Genomic DNA, 20,733 nt, shown 5'->3' with positions numbered 1-20,733 from the left:
TTATTCTGAAAATTGAATATGGAGATATCATTAAGAAATAAGTACAGCCCACAATAGGAACTGTCAGCTCTGCCAAGCAAAACTAAAATAGGTTCCCCCTTCTGTTCTTCAAACAGTTGTTTGCAATATGAACCAGTGAACAATCTGGGCTTTTCTCAAGGTTTCATTTTCTGAAGTCCAAAGCAGGGAAGTAAATCTCAGCTCTCGCCTGGACGAGACTCAAGACACGCACCAGCTCTAGCGGCTTATCTGGTTTCATGGAGCAAATCCTAGTGCAAAAGCCTGGCCTGTGCAATTAGGTGAAGCATGCTGCTGGGATGGGAAGCAGTGGGAGATGGGGCCCCACCCCTTCCCACTGTCACTGCTGGCTCCTGGGAGAGCCTGGACGCACCACAGGGACAAGGGAGCTCCCAGGGACTGCTTGCCATCCAATTATTTGTCCTGCTCAGCTCAATCACGCTCTTGGCAGCACCTATGCCAGTGGAGAGCCTGCCTTGGCTGTGACAGGGAGGTGGGACTGCAGCAGCCACGGGTTGCATTAAGCTCAGCCTCACTTCATTGCCAAAGCTGGCAGAGGTAGGACTTCAAAAATGGAATAACCCCTGGTACGTTATCTGTGAGTAAGCCGAGCCTCAGAAGAAGGACAAAGCAAGTCACCTATCAGCCCACAGATATCAGAAATATCTTTCCCTGCCCAACACTCAGGCTTAGACACGATTTTTTCCTGCTATTAAGTGCTCCTTTCCTCTGCCACGACTCCATTGTGGCCACAGCACGGAGAAGCACCAAGCAGCAGGAAGAGAGAGAGCAGAGCTGCAGGGCAGCACATGCAGAACACAAGCTCACATTGCAGTTGCTCACAGGAAAGCAATACCAAGACTATAACACAACCAGGAACCAAAATAAAATAAATGAAAGTAACACAGACGGTATGTACTCCTGCTCTGCTCACATCTAAGAACAGCAGGAAAAGAAACAGCTGGCACGTGCAATCCCTTCTTACAGAAATCAAGCTCCTCATGAACTGCAGGCCTGGAAGTTTAAGCGGCTGAGCACTTCATTCAAGTGACAGACAGCCCCTTTTAGTCTTCATCAGCAGATATCCAGAGAGCTAACTCACAGACATAAAGCAAATCTACTTGGGGAATAAATGTCTAAATAAATATGAGAGATGGGATGCTGATCTTTTAATGTTCCTCTGCAGGGTAAATAAAATTATGGGGTTTTTTCACTTCAATTCATTTATGCTATTTGTTTATCACTGCATGATGAAAAGGCTCAGCATGCCTACAGCTCACCAGCTCTTCACTCTGCCCTGGAGCAAGAAGTTGCCCAGCTAAGCCGAGCACTACAGAGAGGGCAGGTGGGCACACAGAGCCATGGTCACCACCAGCTGGGGACACAGATAACCCAGGGCTGCACCAGCGACTGCCTGAAGCGTTTTTGGTGGAGGAAGAGGGATATTACTGCAGCAGAGACTGAAACACTGGAGCAGGCTGAAGGAGCGTGCCGTTGCACGGCGAGTTCACCCTGTTTAAGTCTGAGAGAGACAAACAGCCTTTCTCTTAGTTATGTCCCATCTGCCACCTTCATTTGGCCATTAAAACCATTTTTAATATGATAAAAGGAGTAATACTGCCTGACTAATGAATGTCGAATTATCGGCGTAAATGTGCCAACATTTATTTATTTATTTGCCTCGCCGAGAACATGTTCTCTTCTGTTTGGTTTCCTACTTTAATGACTACAATTTATCATACTAACTAGGCCTTCCAGTTTGCTGAGTTTTGTTTCGAGTTCTGCTTTTCTGCTGAGACATCTGTGAGGGAGCAGATGCAGGTAAGAGAAGTAATAAAACTAACAAAAAAGCAATAGTAGCTGTCACCAAAAAGCACAAGGTGACCAAACCACCTTCATTTACCCAACAGGGCCTTCCCTTCTTGCTCCCATTTGATGATTTTTCAGCCTTCTTTCCACCAGTATTTTATGCTGCCTATGGCGGCCCTCTGCGAGGAAGGCTAATTCCTAATTTCCAAGTAATTTGCTTTCCCCACCTCCCAGCAGGCAGCGTGAGGAGGAAGGGAAAGCTGATGCGGAAGGAACTGCCCGCGATGAATTCGAGTCATGCACCATGGCCCAGTCAGGGGTTGCAGGAGGCATCTGAAACTGCAGAGATGCCCCAGTCAGAGCAGGGATCCTGCCCTCACAGGAGGAGGACCTGCCACCTGTCCAAGGCGTCGGGGAACGCTGCTCCAGCTGCACTAAGGCTGTGTCTATTTCAGAGCAAAAGCATATGTGTTTTCCCCACCTGTCACAACTGTGAAATGTATGGATAGCGTTTACTTCCGAGGCATTCGTCACCCAAATTAACAGGCAATCTGTTAGTCTGAGTGCAATTAGCACCCCAAACTTTACCCCAGACACGTCTGGTAGCCGAGTTTTGCTCACAGATCTTTCAGCAGCCTGCTGCACACTTTGAGTAAATACACGCCAATGCGTGGAGTGGCAAGGCTGTGAAATCCCCAACGAATTCGTTGTGAAGCCAAGCTCAACACGCTGCTGGAGGCTTGGCTTTGCCTTCGCTAGAAACTGTGGTGGAAAGTTCACAGTTTTACAGACTGAAATTGAGCGCTCGGTCACCCGAGAGCCAGCAAACGGGATGAGTGAGTGTAACCCAAGCAGCTGGGGCTGCCTCCCACCGCCTCTTCCTGCAGCCGGATTTAAACTGCACCGCTCCTGCCACGTGAACCCGCCACTGACACGCAGACACGCGTCCTGCAACATGACATCGGCGTTTTTAAGAGGTACAGGAGAGCAATATGAGCGGTGCAAACCCTTATCTGTGCCAAGGAGAGTACAATCACAGCACAGGCTGCAACCACACCGGCACAGGCGCTGCCTGGCCATTAGACCTACCTTCCATATTAGAGCCACATCCTCCTCAAATGCCCACCTGGATTGCTCCTTTAGGGAGATAGTTCTTTAATCATAAAGAATGTGAAATGCCAAATAACGACGGACTTAAGTTCTTTGAACTCAACGTTCACCTTCTCTCTCAGGCTGCCAGCACAGCAACAGTGCACCTGAAGACCACACTGAAATGTTCCTTCACAAATCCAAAATCTGATGTAAAGAGGACTGAGGGAATGAATGCACAACCCAGGCTCCCCAAAAGGAGTACAGCCTTCATCCATCACAGACTTCCCCTGGGTGCTGGAGATTGTTGGGCTTATAGCTCCAATCTCATACCTGAGGAAGGTTTCATGTTCACTCAGCTATCACCTTTTTTCCTTTCTCTTAAATGCTCCACAAACATTGTCCCAGAGTTCTTCCCTCGCTTAGTCCATAAATCAATCCCTATCTAGCATTTTATTAGGACTAGCTTCTCCAGTCCTCCAGTGCTTACCTGCATGATTCTCTGACCTTCCTAAACCCCACGCCACCTGCCCTGTACCTGCTGGCAACACAAAGTGAGAGACCTGCGAGGTGCCACCCTCCAGTGTCCCAGCCTTCTGCCCCACGTCCTGGAAAAATCTAAACGACTCGCTCTACAGAGCACCTGTCACAGCAATGACATTGCCCTTGCTCTCTGCACACCCCCAGCATTCCATCATCCTTTTCCATCAACAGTGAAGCTGCTGGGAGAGATGCCTGGTCTTTTCCAGCCCAGCACGCATGGCTGAGGGAAGGAGAGGAGCAGCCTGCTTACCCTCAGGAAGGAGAGGTCTCTGTTGTGCTCGATGCTGGTGATCTCCAGGTTGCCCATCACTACCTCGCAGTTCTCATAGTACTTGCGCAGGGCCCGGTACTGCTGCTCCAGGTCAGAGAGGGAGCTCAGCTTGTTCTCAGTGCCAGCACACACTGCAAAAAAAAAAACAACAAACCATAACACCATCAGTCAGGCCGGTGTGGAAGAGGGGCACTGGAGCACGTAAGGAAATAAAGTCAGTACACAGCGATGCAGGGAGTTGCAGAAAAAATCTGCAGTGATTCACAGGACTGGGTCATGCAAGTCACGCTTGAATACTGAGCTGTAGAGACAGGAAGGTAGGAATACAGCCTGTGATCATCTCAGCCATTTAAACACCTCTCATCAAATGGGCTGAAGTGCTGGTGTTTACCACCAAATGCAGAATGGCTGAAAAGGCAGAAATGCAGGAAAAAAGGCCGAGCAGGCTGACCCCAGCACCCAAAGGGTCAAACCCAGGTCTCAGCAAAGCCCCACCAATTCCACCAGGGACAGAATCAGACACTGGGCAGAGGCACTCTCATCACGGGCTGAAGGTCACAAGGCTGGAGAGACCTGTGCCTCCAAGCTGACCTGGATAATTCAACATTGTCACTATTCTGAACAGTGTTTTGGACAAGCCAAGAACAACCTGAGCAGAAGACTTACACCCAACATTATTTTCCCCATCACTGTCCTTCAGACCCCAGCTCTTCCCAGCCTTACGCAATTAAACAGGAGAAAAACAACAGCAAAAAACACATTGTCTTTCCACGAGTCCCCAGGCTGAAGGCACATCAAAGATGTGTCAGGAAACACCAACTTAATACAGTTTTCAAAGGACAGCCTTTAATATTACACTGCTCTGCTCTGCATTTTGAAGCTCAGTTAAAAGCCACCACAGAATCCCAACAACAGGCTCAGTGTATCAGCCTGTTGTCATCACGCAATGACAAAAAAAAGAAAGAGAGAGAGAAATACAGAAGCAGCATTTTACATTTTCACACATTTGCTCAGCCTGCCCAGACAGTGACACTGCTTAAATGGTCAAGCGTGAGGCTGGGCTGGTTTTGGTTTGCCTGTTTCAATGCACTTATTTTTCCTCTTGATCAACAGCTTGTGGGTTGTTCTTATCTGAGAGCAAATTAATCTGGGTACATCTAAACTTTTGAAATGGGAATTATGTTATGCAAAACAGGAGCCTGACAAGAATGGCATTTCTGGAGCCAATCAGCCTTCTGGATCAGATCAATGCAAACAAAATTCTCCATGACTGGAGGGATAATCAGTAAAATTGGCTAAAATATACTCTTTTGACTAGTGCAGGTCCTTTTTTAAATACCAAAAGTAATTATGTTTTTCACAGTACTACAACTATTGACTGTTTATTTACCATACTACCTTCCCCCCCCCTTTTTTTTTTCCCTCAACAGAACTGGGAAAAATTCTAATCTCTGTTTCCTCTGTGATCTCTTTGCTGCAGAACTATTTGCTCTTGTGCTGGGGCAATTTGAGCTTCCAGCAGCCTCTTGGAAAAGGGCTTCAGGAGCCATGACCTGCTCAAAGTTTTCTCCCAAGGAAACTCCCTCTGCCCCAAAAACGGCAGTAAAATCTGTTCCCACTGAGCCACGGGGAGGGCAGGCACGAGTTGGTTTCATTGCACACCAGTCACAGGGTGAAGGGTTGATCATATCATTTCTGGGTTGTGTTTCCAGGGGCTAAAGAGCGTGGACCAAAGGTGAAGAGGCACTGCTGCTTCTCCGAACAGGCATTGGCGTCTACACACCATAGGAAAATGCTTGAGTTTTATTTCTTTCCATGACCCGGTAAAAGTTAAATTTCAAAGTTCTCGCTACAGTCAAAAATTTGAAATATCTGGCCTATGTTCACCATGCTGTGTTGAAGAAAAACAGAACTGCTTGGTTTGCTCAGGTTTTAAGATACAAGCTCCCACCTCGTTCTGAGGCTTAACTTAAAAGCACGAACATTCCAATTTTTAGATTTTCTGTAAAACCTTACCACTTCAAGTAAATCCTACCTAAACGTTACTTTAGTCCTAATATTTTAACAGCTGTTTTGGGAGATTCCCAAGATGGAAAGACATCTTGGGAATCTCCCATCATACTGGGACCTCACGTAGCTCTGGTGGGCTGGGCACACTGGAAGGATTAAGCACTGCAACTAGGAGATGGCACATCTTTCTTTTGGAAATGTAAAGCCCCGTCCTAGCTCATGTATACAGTTTTACTCAGAAAACGCTCCAGACCTGCCCTTGTGTGCTAACACTTCAGGGACACACACGCCTCTGCCTGCCAGGACACCTAAAAATTCTTGCTTAGCAGTTACAAAATGGGTTTGTATGTTTCTTCCTTAAATGCAGCAATATCCATTATGAGACTGATCATATTTCCAGCCAGGTAAGTATTGTTCTGTCTTGAGGCTCCCAAGGACTAATAAATACCTTCCGTTCCGTTTTGCAATCCGTGCTAAGGACCAACAACAGCTCAGAAAAAAAAAATATAAAAAATTCCTGCAGCTCAGCTAATAAAGCTATACACTGCAACACTGATATTCCGTGTTGCACACCCATTAAACGTTTCCTGAAAGCTAACGCAGCCATTTGTTTGCTGTGAGGAGGCAGAAACACCTGGAGCCTGTTCTTGCAAGGGGATTCGGCACGGGTGAAGCCAGCCCAGATGTGAGCCAGGGTTACGAGTTTTATTTGACTGAGATTAATTTTGTACAGCCAAACTGTACTGCAGCAACTACTCCCAGTTTTTGAGATGGCTAGCAATCAATTCTTTCGGATTAAAAAAAAAACCAACAAAAAAACCCCCTTAAAGCTAATTTTGAATAAATCATGCTGATCCTTTAAATTTATCTCATAGCAATTCCAAGCACTTAATGCCCATCTTAAAAAGAGATTTTTCCTTCAACAAAAAATTGGTCACAGACTGTCTCAAGCCAAGTCACATAGCAAAAGTGATCATCCTACATCAACTGAGGGGGCGCAGAAGTGCACATTTTTTTTTCCCCTGCTACCCAACCAGCATTGCAAGCTGACGCAGAAACAGAATTCAGAGCAGGAGAGAGCTCTGACCTGCACAACAAGCTGAAGTCACAAAGCAAATTGTGGGCACAATCATGCATCATTAATAATCCACTATTACAAGAAGTCATTAATCCGTCTCAGCTTTGCGATGTATTCTTTTGATGCACCTAATGGTTATGTCATATTCAAAATACAATAGAGGAAACAATGCCAGTACTTAAGAGAAGCAGGTTAGGTCCTTCACTCGCAGGAGGAAGGGCTGGGACAGTACCTCCCATCCTTCACAGAGAATCCTTTAAAACACAGAGATAAGATATGCTCTTGGCAGGTTTTTCAAGGCAAATGACAACGAATGGGGTAAAAAGGCATTTCTGCCACGGGAGAGAAATGCTGCTGCCATGGACAATCCCGAAGGTGCTCCTGTTGGCCCACTGATGCCAGGAGCCAGACCTGGGAGGGACGCAGGCCAGAAAGCAGGCTGTGAACTTAACAAGCTCTTAACAAGTCTTGCGCCCTATTTTGAGCCATATGAGGCAATTTCCAGCTGCTCCAGGGCAGAAATAATTGTTCTGGGTCTGATTTGCCAAGGTAGTTAAAAAGCACCAAAGTAACCCTGTGTGAAGTGGGAGCTGAGCAGGAATCACACAGTCCCTCTGTCCCTGAGCTCAACACAGAGCAGGAACATATCCCACTCACCTCCTGCTCCTCTCCTGGATCAGCAACAGGCATCTATGTGTTGTAGCAGCTCTTTAAAATTAAGTGCCGAAATAATATGTATTTACAGGGATGTTCCAGCTCTATACAGGCAAAAACACAAGCACAACAAAACGTATTTCCTTGTCACGCCATGCAAAACCACCATAACCCGTATTTCACGAACCCTCTTCAAGGCACTTTATTGCATATTGTTAGGTGCGTTGTTTAATACAGCCCCAGAAATGGATGAGAAAAAAAAAAAAAAAAAAAAAAAAAAGTCAAGATTGTGAGCTTCGACTGTTCTTGCAGCAGAACCTCTGCTGGTTTCCAAAAAAACTCATTCCCTGTCTCTAACACAGGGCAAAGAGGAGCAGCTTTAGCTGTGCCTCCAGTCTGAAGCTGCCCCTGTTATTGAGTATCTCTGGTCAGGTACTCTCCGCCTTGCTCGGGGGAAGCCTTCCATCTCCACCAGGGAAACCCTCCAGTGCTCTTCGCACCCAGGAAAATCAGACTTCCCCTACATTCTGCCGAAGTTTGTGGGGGAAGCTCCAGTCTGGCCTGATTTACTGACATGCCACCAACCCCTCAAAACCATCTCTCCGCCTGATGCCTTAGGTTTCAGTTTTCCTGTTTTTCACATTCTGTGCTGCCTAGGGGTGCAGTTCTGAGCCTCATGTTAAGCGTCACACAGCTCTCCTCACAGAGTAGGGAGACAAAACAGATCCTTCTCCTGCTGAAGACCAAGGACAACTTTCAGCCCAACAGCACAAACAATAGTGGACTGAAGACAGGAACGAGAAGGATGAGACCTCACAACCTGAAGCTGTAATTGGACAATTAAACCCCAACGTGCAAATGGACAAAACTTATAAAAGTGTGAGACCTCGTGACCAGTCACCCATTTTGTGACCATTTTGGGTCCACCTTGGGTGCAGCCCTGGCCAGGCTCCTGTCCTGCCCAAGGTGGATCCTTGAGGCCTTTCAATAAATATTTGCTTTATTCTCCACCTCTGTCCAGTCTCTGTTCCCCTCCCAAAGCATCCTGCCTAACCATGCTCAGCCATTCCTGCTCTGTCCACATCCTGACAACAATCCTCACAGAGTGTTCATGTGCAGAGCCACCCACCACTAAGGTTATCCCAAAGCTCAAGGACATGCCCCTTCCATCTGGGAAGCCCCAAACCAGCAACAAGCCAGTGGCCACTTCTCACCTGCACGCCAGTCACGGGAGATTTTGGGTGGGTGCTGGAGCAGAGCACTGTTTGGGCACCACAAAAGTGGATTCCAGGCATTACTCACACATTCTCATTTCACATTCAGTTGTTTACTTAATACCAGCTACCAAAAGTGACAGAGTTTCAGCTCCTAACGGCCCCAATTACAACGGTAATAATCCTCTGTATTGAAATGAACTTATGTTTTTCATCAATATTCATGCACATGACTTGGAAATTAATTTTCCATTGACATTTTTTCATAAAATAGCCAAATCGTTCAAACGCTCGCTTAAAGGTGGCAAGTAATGGAGACATTTAAAAATGTCCATTAGATTCTGCTTTTTAGCCCATTATTTTGCTCTGCTCTGTTGATGATAAATCCATACGTTAAATTAAGAAATCACACCTGCCTCCATCTAGTTCTGCTTCTTCCAATATTAATGGATTTTATAATCTTCCCAGCACAAATTTTTGAAGGAGATCAACTTGTTCCGTTTCTTATTCAATCCCTTTCCAGATCAGCCTGCATCTGGAGTACTAAAGAGTGGAATCCATTATCTCCACCACGGTCACCCCCACCTGAAATCCTGGTGTCTCACTCCTCTCCCAGAGCACACTCAAAGAAGCAGGGATGAGGCATCCTCATCGCTAACTCCAGGGGAGTTATCTCAAGCATCTGAATATATTTTCCTCTGAATCATAAAACATTTATTATTACCTCTTCGGTAAGGATGAAGGAAGGCAGTGCATTTGCCCTGCACCAGCCTCTGGCTGAAGGTAGCACAACTTCCCTTTGTCAATCAGTTTGTCAAGCGGGCCAAAAAACACAAAGGGAGGCTTAAATTCTTGGACTTCCTGGTTTGAGGAATGTCTTTATAAAAAGGACAACCACACGTTCCCTCACCCCAGAAAAGATGAGCCCAACAAAAGCCATCACCTCTTCCTAACACATTCCTCTGCCCCGTCCTTCCCACTTATTTACTTAATCAGCTGCATTTTTACAGACAGCACCATGATGAGGGTTTCTTAAAAGGCAGCTAACAAAGCTGTTTGTTAATAATTGCAAACACTCGTGGCAATTTGTTAAGACCCCCAGATGAGGGGAATACTCGAGCTCCTTAACGAACAACTAATTACCAGCGGGTGCCGCAGCAATCCCCATTCACTCCTTTCTGCTCCACGCTCTCAGCAGCAGCCTGGGCACCCTGTCACGTAGGCACACAGGAAGGGGAAACACACTTTTAATCCTTTCATTATTATTATTTTACAGTTCTCCTTGAATGAGCTGAATTTTCTTGCAATTAGGCACGTCCTAATGAAGCCAGGGCTGCCTGCACTTACAGTCCCGCAGATGTTTCCCGTGAGAAGGCAAAACACTCCTGGAGGTCAGCAGCCATCTTCCTGTAAACCCGGTGATTTGGGAGAGTGCTTTAGAATTGGAGCCTTTCTTTCCCTAGGTGGGAGACTGTAATGAAGGAGAGCATAATTTTCTCTGTACTCCTAATTAAAAGCTCAGCTGGCACAAGTGTTTTCCTTCCGCAAGGTCTGCTCTACACTAGAAAATTATCATCCCATCTGAATCCAGTTGCACGCAATCAACCCGACTGCCACGAGCCCCTGGACAGCCACATGGCCACGAGAGGAGCTCAGCATGGCCACCCAGCTGCTGCCCAGCCTGTCGCTGGGATGAGGTGACAGAGTACAGGCAGCACAAACACTTCCCCCATAGCATTTCTTCTCCACAGCACGGAGAAGCGGTCCCTGGGTTGGATAGCACCAGGGACCAAAAGCATTAATGTCCTGAAATTTGGTCACTAAAATCTCAACTGTTATCTCATGGACTTTTGTAGCTTTGTAGTCTCAAAGCTTTGCAGCGCTTCCAATAAAGTTGCAAGGATGTGTGTTACCAGCCTGGTCCCACCTCCAGGGGAGGCTGATCCTATGCCACCTACAAATGGAAGCTCATTCCCAAATTTATGAACAGAAACAGCTGGGCACAGCAGACACTGACAGTGATTGTGACTCCATCAAGAAGGATTAGCTACGTGTGATAACACTTTTCCAAGCTGATGGAACCCTCTCCTCGTGCCAACCTCTCCAAAATCCCTTTGGTGAATGGTACACAGCATATTTTACTGATGTGCCTTCCTGTCCATTTCAACCAAAAAACACCATCAAAACGTTGACTGAATTTATACCCCAACATTTCGAGGATATTCACTTGTACTGATCATGTCAAGCCATCACCACCAGCTTGTTTTATGCCAGTACTTCCAGCATTGTTTGTTTCTCTTTTAGTTAAGGCACATCTATATTATGGCCCAGCAACTGGAAAGGAAAAAATAGGAAAAATGTTGAGCAGGACCAGTACCACACAGCTGCCACTAAAAAAAGGCAGAAATTAATACAAGAAGTTTTACCAATGGTTCTTCCACCTCAAGCCTTGGTACCAAGTTTTTTCTCTGTGTACTTCTGCACTTTTTCTCCCCTACTCTTCACAAACAAACACACACCCACACCCCCACCCCTCTTTTCCTCATTTTGTTCTATTTGAGGGTAAATAGCCGCTTCTTAACTATAATGTAGGTACTGGACTTGACAAGCAATTAAAGCAAACAATTTCCACTCATCTAACTTTGCCAAATTAGTCATCTACCATCTGCTCTATCATCTGTCTCTCCTTGAGGTCTTGCTGTGAATCTGGAAGCACTCACTCTGACAAGGAGGCAGCAGATAAGCCTCCAAGCTGGTGGGGAAGCCGAGGGACGGAGGTGACAAGGGGGGTGACACGTGGCACCGTGCTGCTGACCACCACCCCCATCAGGACGGCTTTGAGGAGACGCTTGTGGCTCCAGTGGTCAAATTGGCAAGTTACCAGCACGCACGTTGTGATAGGAAAACATTTAAAATGAAAATAGTTTTTTACGGCCGCTTACGCAGCAGGGTAGCTTGGGAAGACTGTGGGATTTTCGTACCCGATGCAAAACTAACTTTGTTTATCGAAATATCTTCAGCATTTGCAAGCTACTTCCCAACGAAGTACATAACCCAAACAAGCAATTAGCAGATGTTATCTAAGGAAGATTTGAGCGGTCTCTGCTCCCAGCACCTGGCTTAGCTCAGGTAAGGCTGCATTTTGAGACAGCAAAATCATTTTCAAGTAGCTCTGGAATACAACACTGATCTCCTCTGCCCTCCAGCTTCTTAGCACTGGCAGCACCTTCTCCTTTCACCAGGCTTCCATTTTGGCCTCCCAGTACAAAAGAAATATGCCCAGCATCCCTTTTCCAGCTGTCTTACTCTTTCCCCCCAAGGAAATGCAGAGTGCAAGTTAGTCCATGCAAACTCCGAACCACCACGCAGAGGAGTCCTCCTCTCTGTTGCTGCTGAAGAGCATTACAGAGTAACTCTTCCTGCACGAGTTGGGCACTTTGAGTGCAGCACCCAAGATCAAGTTTTTGATTAACTCTTATCGACGTGAACCAAAATTCTCCCCTACAGCACCGAAGTACAGACCATCACCAACACCTTCTAAGACTTATAAGCCTGCAGATGAATGACCATCATGCAAGGCCACGTGTTCTTCCAAGGGGCAAGCTGAAGGCCTAAGAGTGTCCAAAAGAGTGTCCAAATATTCCGCAGTCCTGCTCCAGTGCAGCAGCAGTGGCAGCCTGCTTCCCTCTATCACCGTGTCACGGCGTATCCTGGCTCCCTACCAGGGCAAAGTGGAGGAAATCTCTGCAGGTCCCAGCAGTGAGAAGGACTGCGATTGTTTTTTTCAATGCCGAGGGAAGGTGTGGAGGGAGAACGATGGAGCACAGACCCACAGGTACCAGGGGAGCACAATCACAGGTGGGAGCAGGGGGAGCACAGGAGAACCAGGTCTGGTCTCTTACACCTTCAACAAAAACTAACTTGGCAAGGGACGCCAATAACATCTGCTGCGAGGCTGGACCCAAATCATTTCCCATCTCCCAAACCAGGCTGCTTTGCCGGGACACAGAGGGCTCTCTCCCCCCTGGCGGAGGTCTCCAGGGGTGCTCAGCCGGCACAGAGCACTGCCCTGGTGGCCGCGCTCCCCGGCAGCTCCTGCCTCTCCGCCGGGACTCGCACGGCTCCACAGCCGCAGGTCTCTCCCCTCCGCCGAGGGCCCCCGAACACCGCCAGCACTCACTCCACTCAAATGCCTTTTAATTACCGCTGTGCAAACACACGGAGCTTGTGCGCGCACGGCGGAGCGCCTTCATTCAGCTCCCGCCCGGCTCCCAGGCTGGGAAATGCGGCGGGGACGGCATTGCAGCCTTGCACAATATTGAACATACGCCGGCGAGCCCTCACATCCTCCTTACCAGTATTTAAGCACGGTTTATGTAAGAGATGCGGGTGGGACGGGTGCTTTTATGCCTCCGCTGCAACGCGGGTAATTAGCCGCCACTAAAGCACGCAGCGAGAGGCGCCTCATTAGGCCTTCAGCGCAAGGCACTTGTGACATGCAAAAGGTGTTTCCCCAGATCGCCCACAGGAGCCTTCCTCGCGTTACATCAGTGATGATCACAGAACCCAAATACTGCCTAATGAAAAGGATTAAAGAAACGGTGAAATCTCAGCGCCTAAAGAAAAGGAGTGCTTTGGTGAGAACAAACCTCCCCAACTTCACGAGGCAAAAAAAATGCAGGGGGGCTCAAACAGTCTCTAGAAAAACATTCGGGAGTTAAAGAAAACCAGTATCTCATGGGACGCACCTGAAATGGCCAAGACAGGGTTTGGGTGGCCCCTTTACCAGGCAAGAACAGACCCGACACTTGGGAGCTGCTTTGCCCAAGTGCTTCAAGGTGACTGTGCAACGCAGGAGAACGCGGTGACAGAAATACCCAGTTTTAGCCAATACAAACACATCTATTAAGCTGAGACTGAATGCAGTTTATTTTTCATTAATGAAAATAACAGCTTCTCAAGCAACACGATAACCTTGTCAAGCAGGCAGGAGAATCCAGCTCGCACAAGACAGCTGAGATGGTAATGACTTGGACTTGGAAGCACTGCAGATGAGGGGAAGGGCGTTGCAGTTGGAGGGAAAGGCAGGGGCTGTGCGGAGGCTGTTCTGACCCCCAGGTGGGCACCACACCTCATCTAGAGCCAAAACACACTCTGGAATACACTCTAGGACCAGAAACACACAAAACACACTCTAGGAACAGAGACCACATCCTGGAATCTGTGGGGGCCGTACCTGTTACGGTCATCAAGTCAAAGAATTAACGTGCTCTCTTTACACAAGACTTCCTTCCACCAAAGGTTCCATTTGCCTAATTGCCCATGGCTGCACCAAGTAATAAACCCCATATGTTTCATTAAAACAGGTGCTTTCACGTAGCAGTTTACAGGCAGGAAAAGCAAACTTTCAGTAAATAAAGCCTGGGCAATAACCTTTTGTTTCTTCTCCACGCTGTGCATAAAAACATGCAGCCCGGTGTGAAGGCAGCCTCTCCTGCACAGCCCATCCCTGGTGCGCTGACAACCCCACTGTACACGAGCAGAATATTCAGGGCAAGCTCCTGTTTGAGTTCGAGGAGATTCGCAGCATGTCTCATAGATTCTTTAAAAATCAGCCAGGCAGCAGCTGAAATCACAGAGAGGCTTGTCCCTCTTCACACAGTTCCTCCTGAGCCTTTGTAAAGGGCTGTGCCTCCCAAGGCTGGAGGGAGCATGGGGGAGTTCACTCGGCACCTCAAATGCAGTTGATTCTCTCAAAGCAATTTCAACATCTCTAATTACTTCCCTCACCCAACCTGTTGCTGCACTGCACCAACCTAAGGCATGTTTGTTTATTATTTTTAGTTTTATATACTTTCTGAAATCATACCAGTAGGTGAGTTCTAACTAACCATAGTTAGATTCAGGTATTACAAGTTCTTTACAGAACAGTTGGTTCAAATATGCTCCCTGTTAATACTTGCTGTTATTTCTGGTAGGCTTTTTAAATGCAGTTTATATATATTTTATAAATGTTTGGGTTCATTCCCACCTTCCCCACCCCAGAGACTGCCCTTAAACTTCTGTCCATTGATTGTGACGGTATCAATTTGTAAAGGTCAACAGAAAGCTTCTCTGACAGCTAAACTCAGAAAGTAATTTTTAAATGTGCTGTTTCTCTTCCTCTACAAAGCAAGATGCCAGCACAATCAAACCCCAAGGTCTTTATTTCACAGGCCTGACCAGTGGCTTTGATAGGCTCTGGACCCCTGATGGCCACTGAACACTCCTTGGAAATACGCGTTTGTTTGAGGGTATAAAAACCAGCAACATCAGAAATGGCAGGTTTACAAACAGAAAAGGAAGAGAAAGAGAAAGCTTTATGGAAACAACAACATTAATTTGCTGCTTCTCTGAAAACCTCTGCAGACCCTGGATAACGGAACTCCAGAGATCACCACACAAACATCACCACCCTGTGGGTTTGGCCTCATGCATTCTTTTATCTACACGAGTAACTTATATTTTGCACAAAAAAACCCCCACAACCACCTAGCTAGTCAAGAAACAGACTATACTAACTCATTTTGATGCTTGCTTCTGATTTTTTTTTTTTGAGAGAACGGGTTATTTTATTTGGGATTGGGGTCAAAAGCCTCTTCAAAAGGCATCCACCCTTTCCCCCATGCCATAGTTTACTGAATATCTCACATTCATAACCACTTAAAGGAGGGCTGTGCAATTTATGGCATTGTTACACATGAAGAAAACCTGCCATAAATCAACGAAATCAGTTATATAAATGAGCATAAAAGTGCAGAGAAATGTCACAAGATAGCAATAAAGCATCTTCCAAATGGTAAATCCCGGGAGCAGAAGCACCATTAGTTTAGAATGCTCCAGTCAGCAACAGCAGGGCTAGTTTATCACCGGAGCCACGAATAGCAGTCCTGGGAGGAAGTTAGAAGTGCAGGATGAGGGGGTTTACCCTGCAAACAGCCATAAAGCCTTTCACTGACTTCCCAGGTCCCAGCCCAGGCTGCTAGCTGAGATCTGGTGATTTCTCTGCAAACACTACCAGCAGAAGAGCAGACGTGCAACAGCAAAATGCCAAGGAATTTGTTGGGATGGAAGAAACGCAACGCCACGTAAAACTCTGCAGCTGCCCCCAGAAAAGTGGTGGCAGCACCAGGAGGATCCACGGACAGGTTAAAGCTTCAGTCTGGTGCCATGTGGAGAAATGGCAGGAGAAAATCTCTCCTGGACTAAGTGTGGTGCAGAAAACTCCCACCTCACACACCCACCCACGATGATTCTCCCAGCGATTCCCTTTCTACCCTAGTGGCTCCAGCAGGGCTTTGAGTGAGCAGTCTGGAGCAACCACCAGACTGTGCCCTTGGGCTTATTCCTAAGGTCTGCACACAAGCCATTCCCCATCCTTTTGGACTTGGAGGAGTCCCAAGACTATTCCTGACCTCTCATCCTGCAACAGGGTAACCATTATCTCACTGTTAAAATAACAGCCTGCTGTGATTGCCAAAATCATCTGTTTTCTGGGTCTTAATGCAAGGCAAAGGGGACAAAAGGAAAAGATACAACAGAGGACAGGTTGCCTTTTTTTTTTTTTTTTTGGAGACACGGATGACACGTTCCCACAGACCAAAAGCAGCCTCCCATTGCTGCCTCCCGTGTGAAGACGACAGCATTTCTGCCCCAAGTCCCCCTCACCTGGCTTTATTTTCACATGCAAACAGATGAATGCCAGGTGCCTCCACCGCTCCTACCGGGGCAGAGAGCAGCAGGCACGTTCCTCAGCAGCCTCACTGAGAAGAAAAGCCAGGAAGCAATTTTCCCAATTTTCCCTCTGCCAGCAGGCTGCTCCCGGGGTCCCCACTTCATTAATCCCTTCCTCTCGCTCGCTCCACTCCTCGATCCCTTGAACCTGGGAGAGGAGAGGGAGGCAGGAGGGGGAGCACAGGGCACCTGCCATGTGATTCCTGGGCAAGCCTTGTGCCGGGGGCTCTGGCCAAGGCCTCGTGTTTAAGTGATGCGGGAGCACGTGCGGCCGGAGCGGCGAATTCTGCCGCTGGAAATTCCGCTGGAAAACGTCCTTGGAGCTGCCTGGCTGTGACAGGGAAACGGCAGCCAAGGGCAGCACAGCTCATTTGATGGTAACCAACCCACGGCCCCATCCTTAAACACACCCAGACCCTCCCCAAAAGCATCTCTCACAGGGTGCAGAGACATTCCCAGGGGAAGGGATCTCTTGTTCTTCCCCCACGATACCGTGCTTGCTGAACACCTTCGCTTTTCATTGCATCCACAGAAAAGCACAATCCGGCTTGGGCTGTTAGGAACAGCTTAATTAATAACAATTAGCTGCAGCACGATTGTGATTCAGGTGGCGTTCTGGAGCATGAAGGAGAAACTCGACGCTTTTGCCTGTGCGCACGGACATAAGAAATTCCAGGAGAAGTTAATGGAAACTGAGTGGCTGAACAATGCCAAAATTCAAATGTACTGTAAAATTACTAAATTATTTCAATGTCACAGGAAGGCGTCGCCCTACTTCCAGGATTATTAGCCCTTGCAGAGTTTTAATAATATTTGGTCAAATACCTCAGGAGCACATCGCTGGGATATTATAAAACCACTGAGATAATTTAAAATCCTTTTATATTTTAGGATAGGGTGGGCTCGAAATCCGTGATTACGAAACACAGGAGGCAAGAGCCTGGAAAAGCTGGGTGCCAGCTCCGTGCTCCCTGAGGCCACCTGGTCCCTGCCTGGCGGAGGATGCCGAAGAGGGGGCCTGGCTGTCCCCTCCTTGTCAAGGAGAAGGGGAAGGACGCTTTATGAAATTGCTGTTGTCTAAAGTGGTCGAAACACCTGCCAGTCACGGCAGGTTTATTGGCCACGCTCCCCGCAAGGGGGGCTGCATCTGAGTGCCTCCGCCTTAATTAGTGTCACCGCAGTCAGATGCAATTTGTGTTTAAATATACACGCGTAATAAGAAGACAATCCAAGTGACTACTTTCAAACAACAGCAAAAAAGGTGGAGGCGTCAAAACTTTCTGTTGGAAATCAAGAGAAATTCTTAGCTGGGGAATGAATTGACCTGCTATTAACAGAGTCTTCTTGCCAGGCTGGCATCATCTCAGCAAAAACAGGCAAGCAAAGCATGAAGTGACTGTAGAGGATCGTGTTTTGAGAGCACGAAAAAGCCCAGAAACACGCACCCAGCATGCTAAATGTGAACGTATGAGGGTATTTGTGCAAAGCAAGTTAGGCAGCCCATGACACTCAGTGTGAAAACTGCACACACGTGCTGATGCTGATTTTCACAAGGTTTCCTGTGGCTTTGCAGGAAGCCATCACCCTGACCTCAGGAAAATAAATGTCCAGTATGGACGTGCAAAGTACACTTATTTTCTAGCAAAAAAAAAAGAAAAAAAAGAAAAAAAGAAAAAGAACATATCACAGCCATGTTGCAGGCAGAGGGAATTCCAGGTGGCAATGCCTGGCCTGGAGGGATCATGTTTGGAAATTGTTCTAATGCAGGTGTGATGCAGCTAGAAAACCAAGTGATTCAGACTACTAACCAACAGTAAAACTGGCATTTTCCAAACTAGGTAGACCAAGAGCTGGAAATGAAAACAAGTGGCTCCCGCCCCTAAGACTTGCCACAAATCCTGCCTAGGCAGAGCCCTACCTCCCAGAGGAAAACTGTACGCTCAGTAACGCGTGCTTTCCTTACCATTTACAAAATCTACGCCATATTGTTGTAAAAATATGTCTGAAAGTATGAAAACTGTTCCAGGGCTTCTGGCAGAGCCTGCAGATACATGGGCCAAAAATCTGCTTCCCAGCAGCAGAAATCCACCCTGCTTGTCCCTGGCATCGCCACCCGGAGAGCGCGCGGCTGCCTCAGTGCCCCTGGTGCTGACGTTCAGGAAATAGGAATCACAACATCATCAGCTTGCCAGCTTATCTTCATACCTGCTTTTGTCAGGTGCAGCTAGAGCATGGTGTTACAGACTTTTATTTGCCCCTAGGTCTCTGCAAGATCCCTCACAAATTTCCATCAAACTTATGTTTTGACAAATTTGACGTAATTAAGAGAACTGGTTGGATATCAGTCTCCTTTCCATTGGTAGCGCTGGGTAAGAGAAAAGAGGGTTTGATGAACAGCTTTGGGTCCTGTCATGTTGCCTACATCAGGCTGAAAGGCCTGTGGCTCCCCACGGCCACAGAAAGGAGAGGATAGATAAATACACACCTTACAGGTAATTTGGGATCAGCAAAAACCTAGGAAAACATCTCGAGCTCAAACCACAGCCTTCTGTGAACATAATGCTTGTCTGGAGTCATTAATGCAGGTAACACTCCTGTGCTTCAGAAAAGCACCACTTTTGGTTTAGCTGCCTTGGTTGTCCTCAGACATGTCCCTTACCTAGGAAGGCAAAGTGGGGCTTGAACTCAAAGCTAATCGCCCCTGTAGATTTGGTTCCTCACGGCCCTGCTCCTCCTGAAAGGTGGCAGAAATCCCCCAAGATTTCTGGATTACAGACCCCACCCACCGTGCTCTGCAGATGTGCCACTAGGGAACTGTGAGCACTCACTGCAATGAAGGGTGAGTGAGAAAGGAGGCAAACCCCTTGCACTGGGCTTGGAGACAGTGGCGGCATCATCCAGAAAGATACAGGGCCTGGAAAATCCCACCCTAGGGGTGCAGAGGATGCACCCACCCTGGGGAATGGGATACTCCTCCCCTGCTCCAGCAGGAAACACCTCTCTAAGTCACATCCACGCCACGCTGAGTCCTTCCCCTCCCTCTCCCCTCTGTGCCCACTGGTGCTGCATGATTAATATCACATCAAATTTGTCTTTGTAGACTGTCCCACCAATCTTCCTTTGCGTAATGTTCGCTTTACACCCGGTGACAGTTTTAGTGATTCCTCCTTTATTTGCATGTCCCCTTGAAGAAGCTTCATTTCTCCTTCTAATCAAGTCATTAATTTTCAAGAAAATCGTTCCCACCCTGAGACGGCCGGATTCTAATTTGTCTCTGTCACACAAATGACAAGCATCACCTCATTGTCATGCTGTGATGTTCCTCCACATACCTGTGTTTGAGCAGGAAAAACACCAAAATTATTTTTCCACAGCCACAACCGCCTTTCTTTGCGGCAGTTTGATTCTGTGATGATCCTTCTTTCAGGTACTTTGTAGCAGCATTATACAACTAGTTGCTTCTTATTTCCAAACACATCTTGTTCGTAATTTCTTCATAATGGGAGAAGTAGAAATGACTGTGCCAAAATTACTTTCCTTTTTATCTTCTTTGCATCCTGTTTACCAACAGAGCTGACCACCTGGGATGCCAGTGCACACTCCCCTGCTGTCAGATTGATGCTTCTTTCCAAAAGTTCTTTCCATGGCGCTGTCAGCACATGGATTTTCACATAACAAAAGCTGAACGCATCGTGGTAAAAACAGAGTTTATGCAATCTGAAATCACACCAGGCAGCTCCTCCTTTTCCTCATGTTCTTCCAATTACACCCCTTGCTTTTCCTATACCTCTTTTTTTCCTGGACCCCAAACCGTCCCCACTAATTCTGGGCCACCAGGAGAATCAAGAAACGCCTTTAGGAAAGGTAAGCTGCAGCGTGGCTGTAAAGGAAGACGGAGGGCCCCACACTTTGCCACTCACACCTCCCCTTTTTCAATCGAAACACCAAAACTACTGACTACATCTCTGATTTACTACGGCACTTGCACGTCTCAGTCTGGAGTGTACCAGGAATATCTGGCAGAAAACAAGGGCTGAGAGCCAGAATTGTGGCCACTGGAGGATCCTTAGTCTCCCGTCCATGAAACTTGCTTCCAACAAAGAGCACTGTGCCACCAGTGAGCCCGCCTGACAACAAACAGGGGCTTTTCCAGAGGAAAGACCTTCTTGATTTGCAGGGTGTCTGGGATTTTATTCTGCCATTTACTATGAGGCGCTAACTTCATACTAAAATCAAAAAGCTGGCTTCTCATAGATCTTTAAGAACACTGATCG

General features: G+C 47.2%; 1 protein-coding gene across 4 annotated transcripts in view; it reads right to left on the bottom strand.

Moving 5' to 3' along the window:
* The window catches only part of ERBB4 (erb-b2 receptor tyrosine kinase 4), a 552,534-nt gene that overhangs the window by 347,887 nt on the left and 183,914 nt on the right, over window positions 1-20,733 (bottom strand). For all 4 annotated transcript variants that reach the window (XM_066189450.1, XM_066189451.1, XM_066189448.1 and 1 more), the window contains exon 2: window positions 3,710-3,861. In XM_066189450.1, the coding sequence (XP_066045547.1) occupies window positions 3,710-3,766 (57 nt within the window). In that variant the 5' untranslated portion in view covers window positions 3,767-3,861. The remainder of the gene's footprint in view (window positions 1-3,709; window positions 3,862-20,733) is intronic.

The sequence above is a fragment of the Chamaea fasciata genome, unplaced genomic scaffold (genome assembly GCF_029207755.1).
Source record: "Chamaea fasciata isolate MVZ Bird 193981 ecotype frontalis unplaced genomic scaffold, bChaFas1.0.hap1 SCAF_8, whole genome shotgun sequence".
In the NCBI taxonomy this organism is placed as follows: Eukaryota; Metazoa; Chordata; class Aves; order Passeriformes; family Sylviidae; genus Chamaea; species Chamaea fasciata.
Note: the sequence above shows the minus strand (reverse complement) of the source record. Positions and strands in the feature narration are given on the sequence as shown.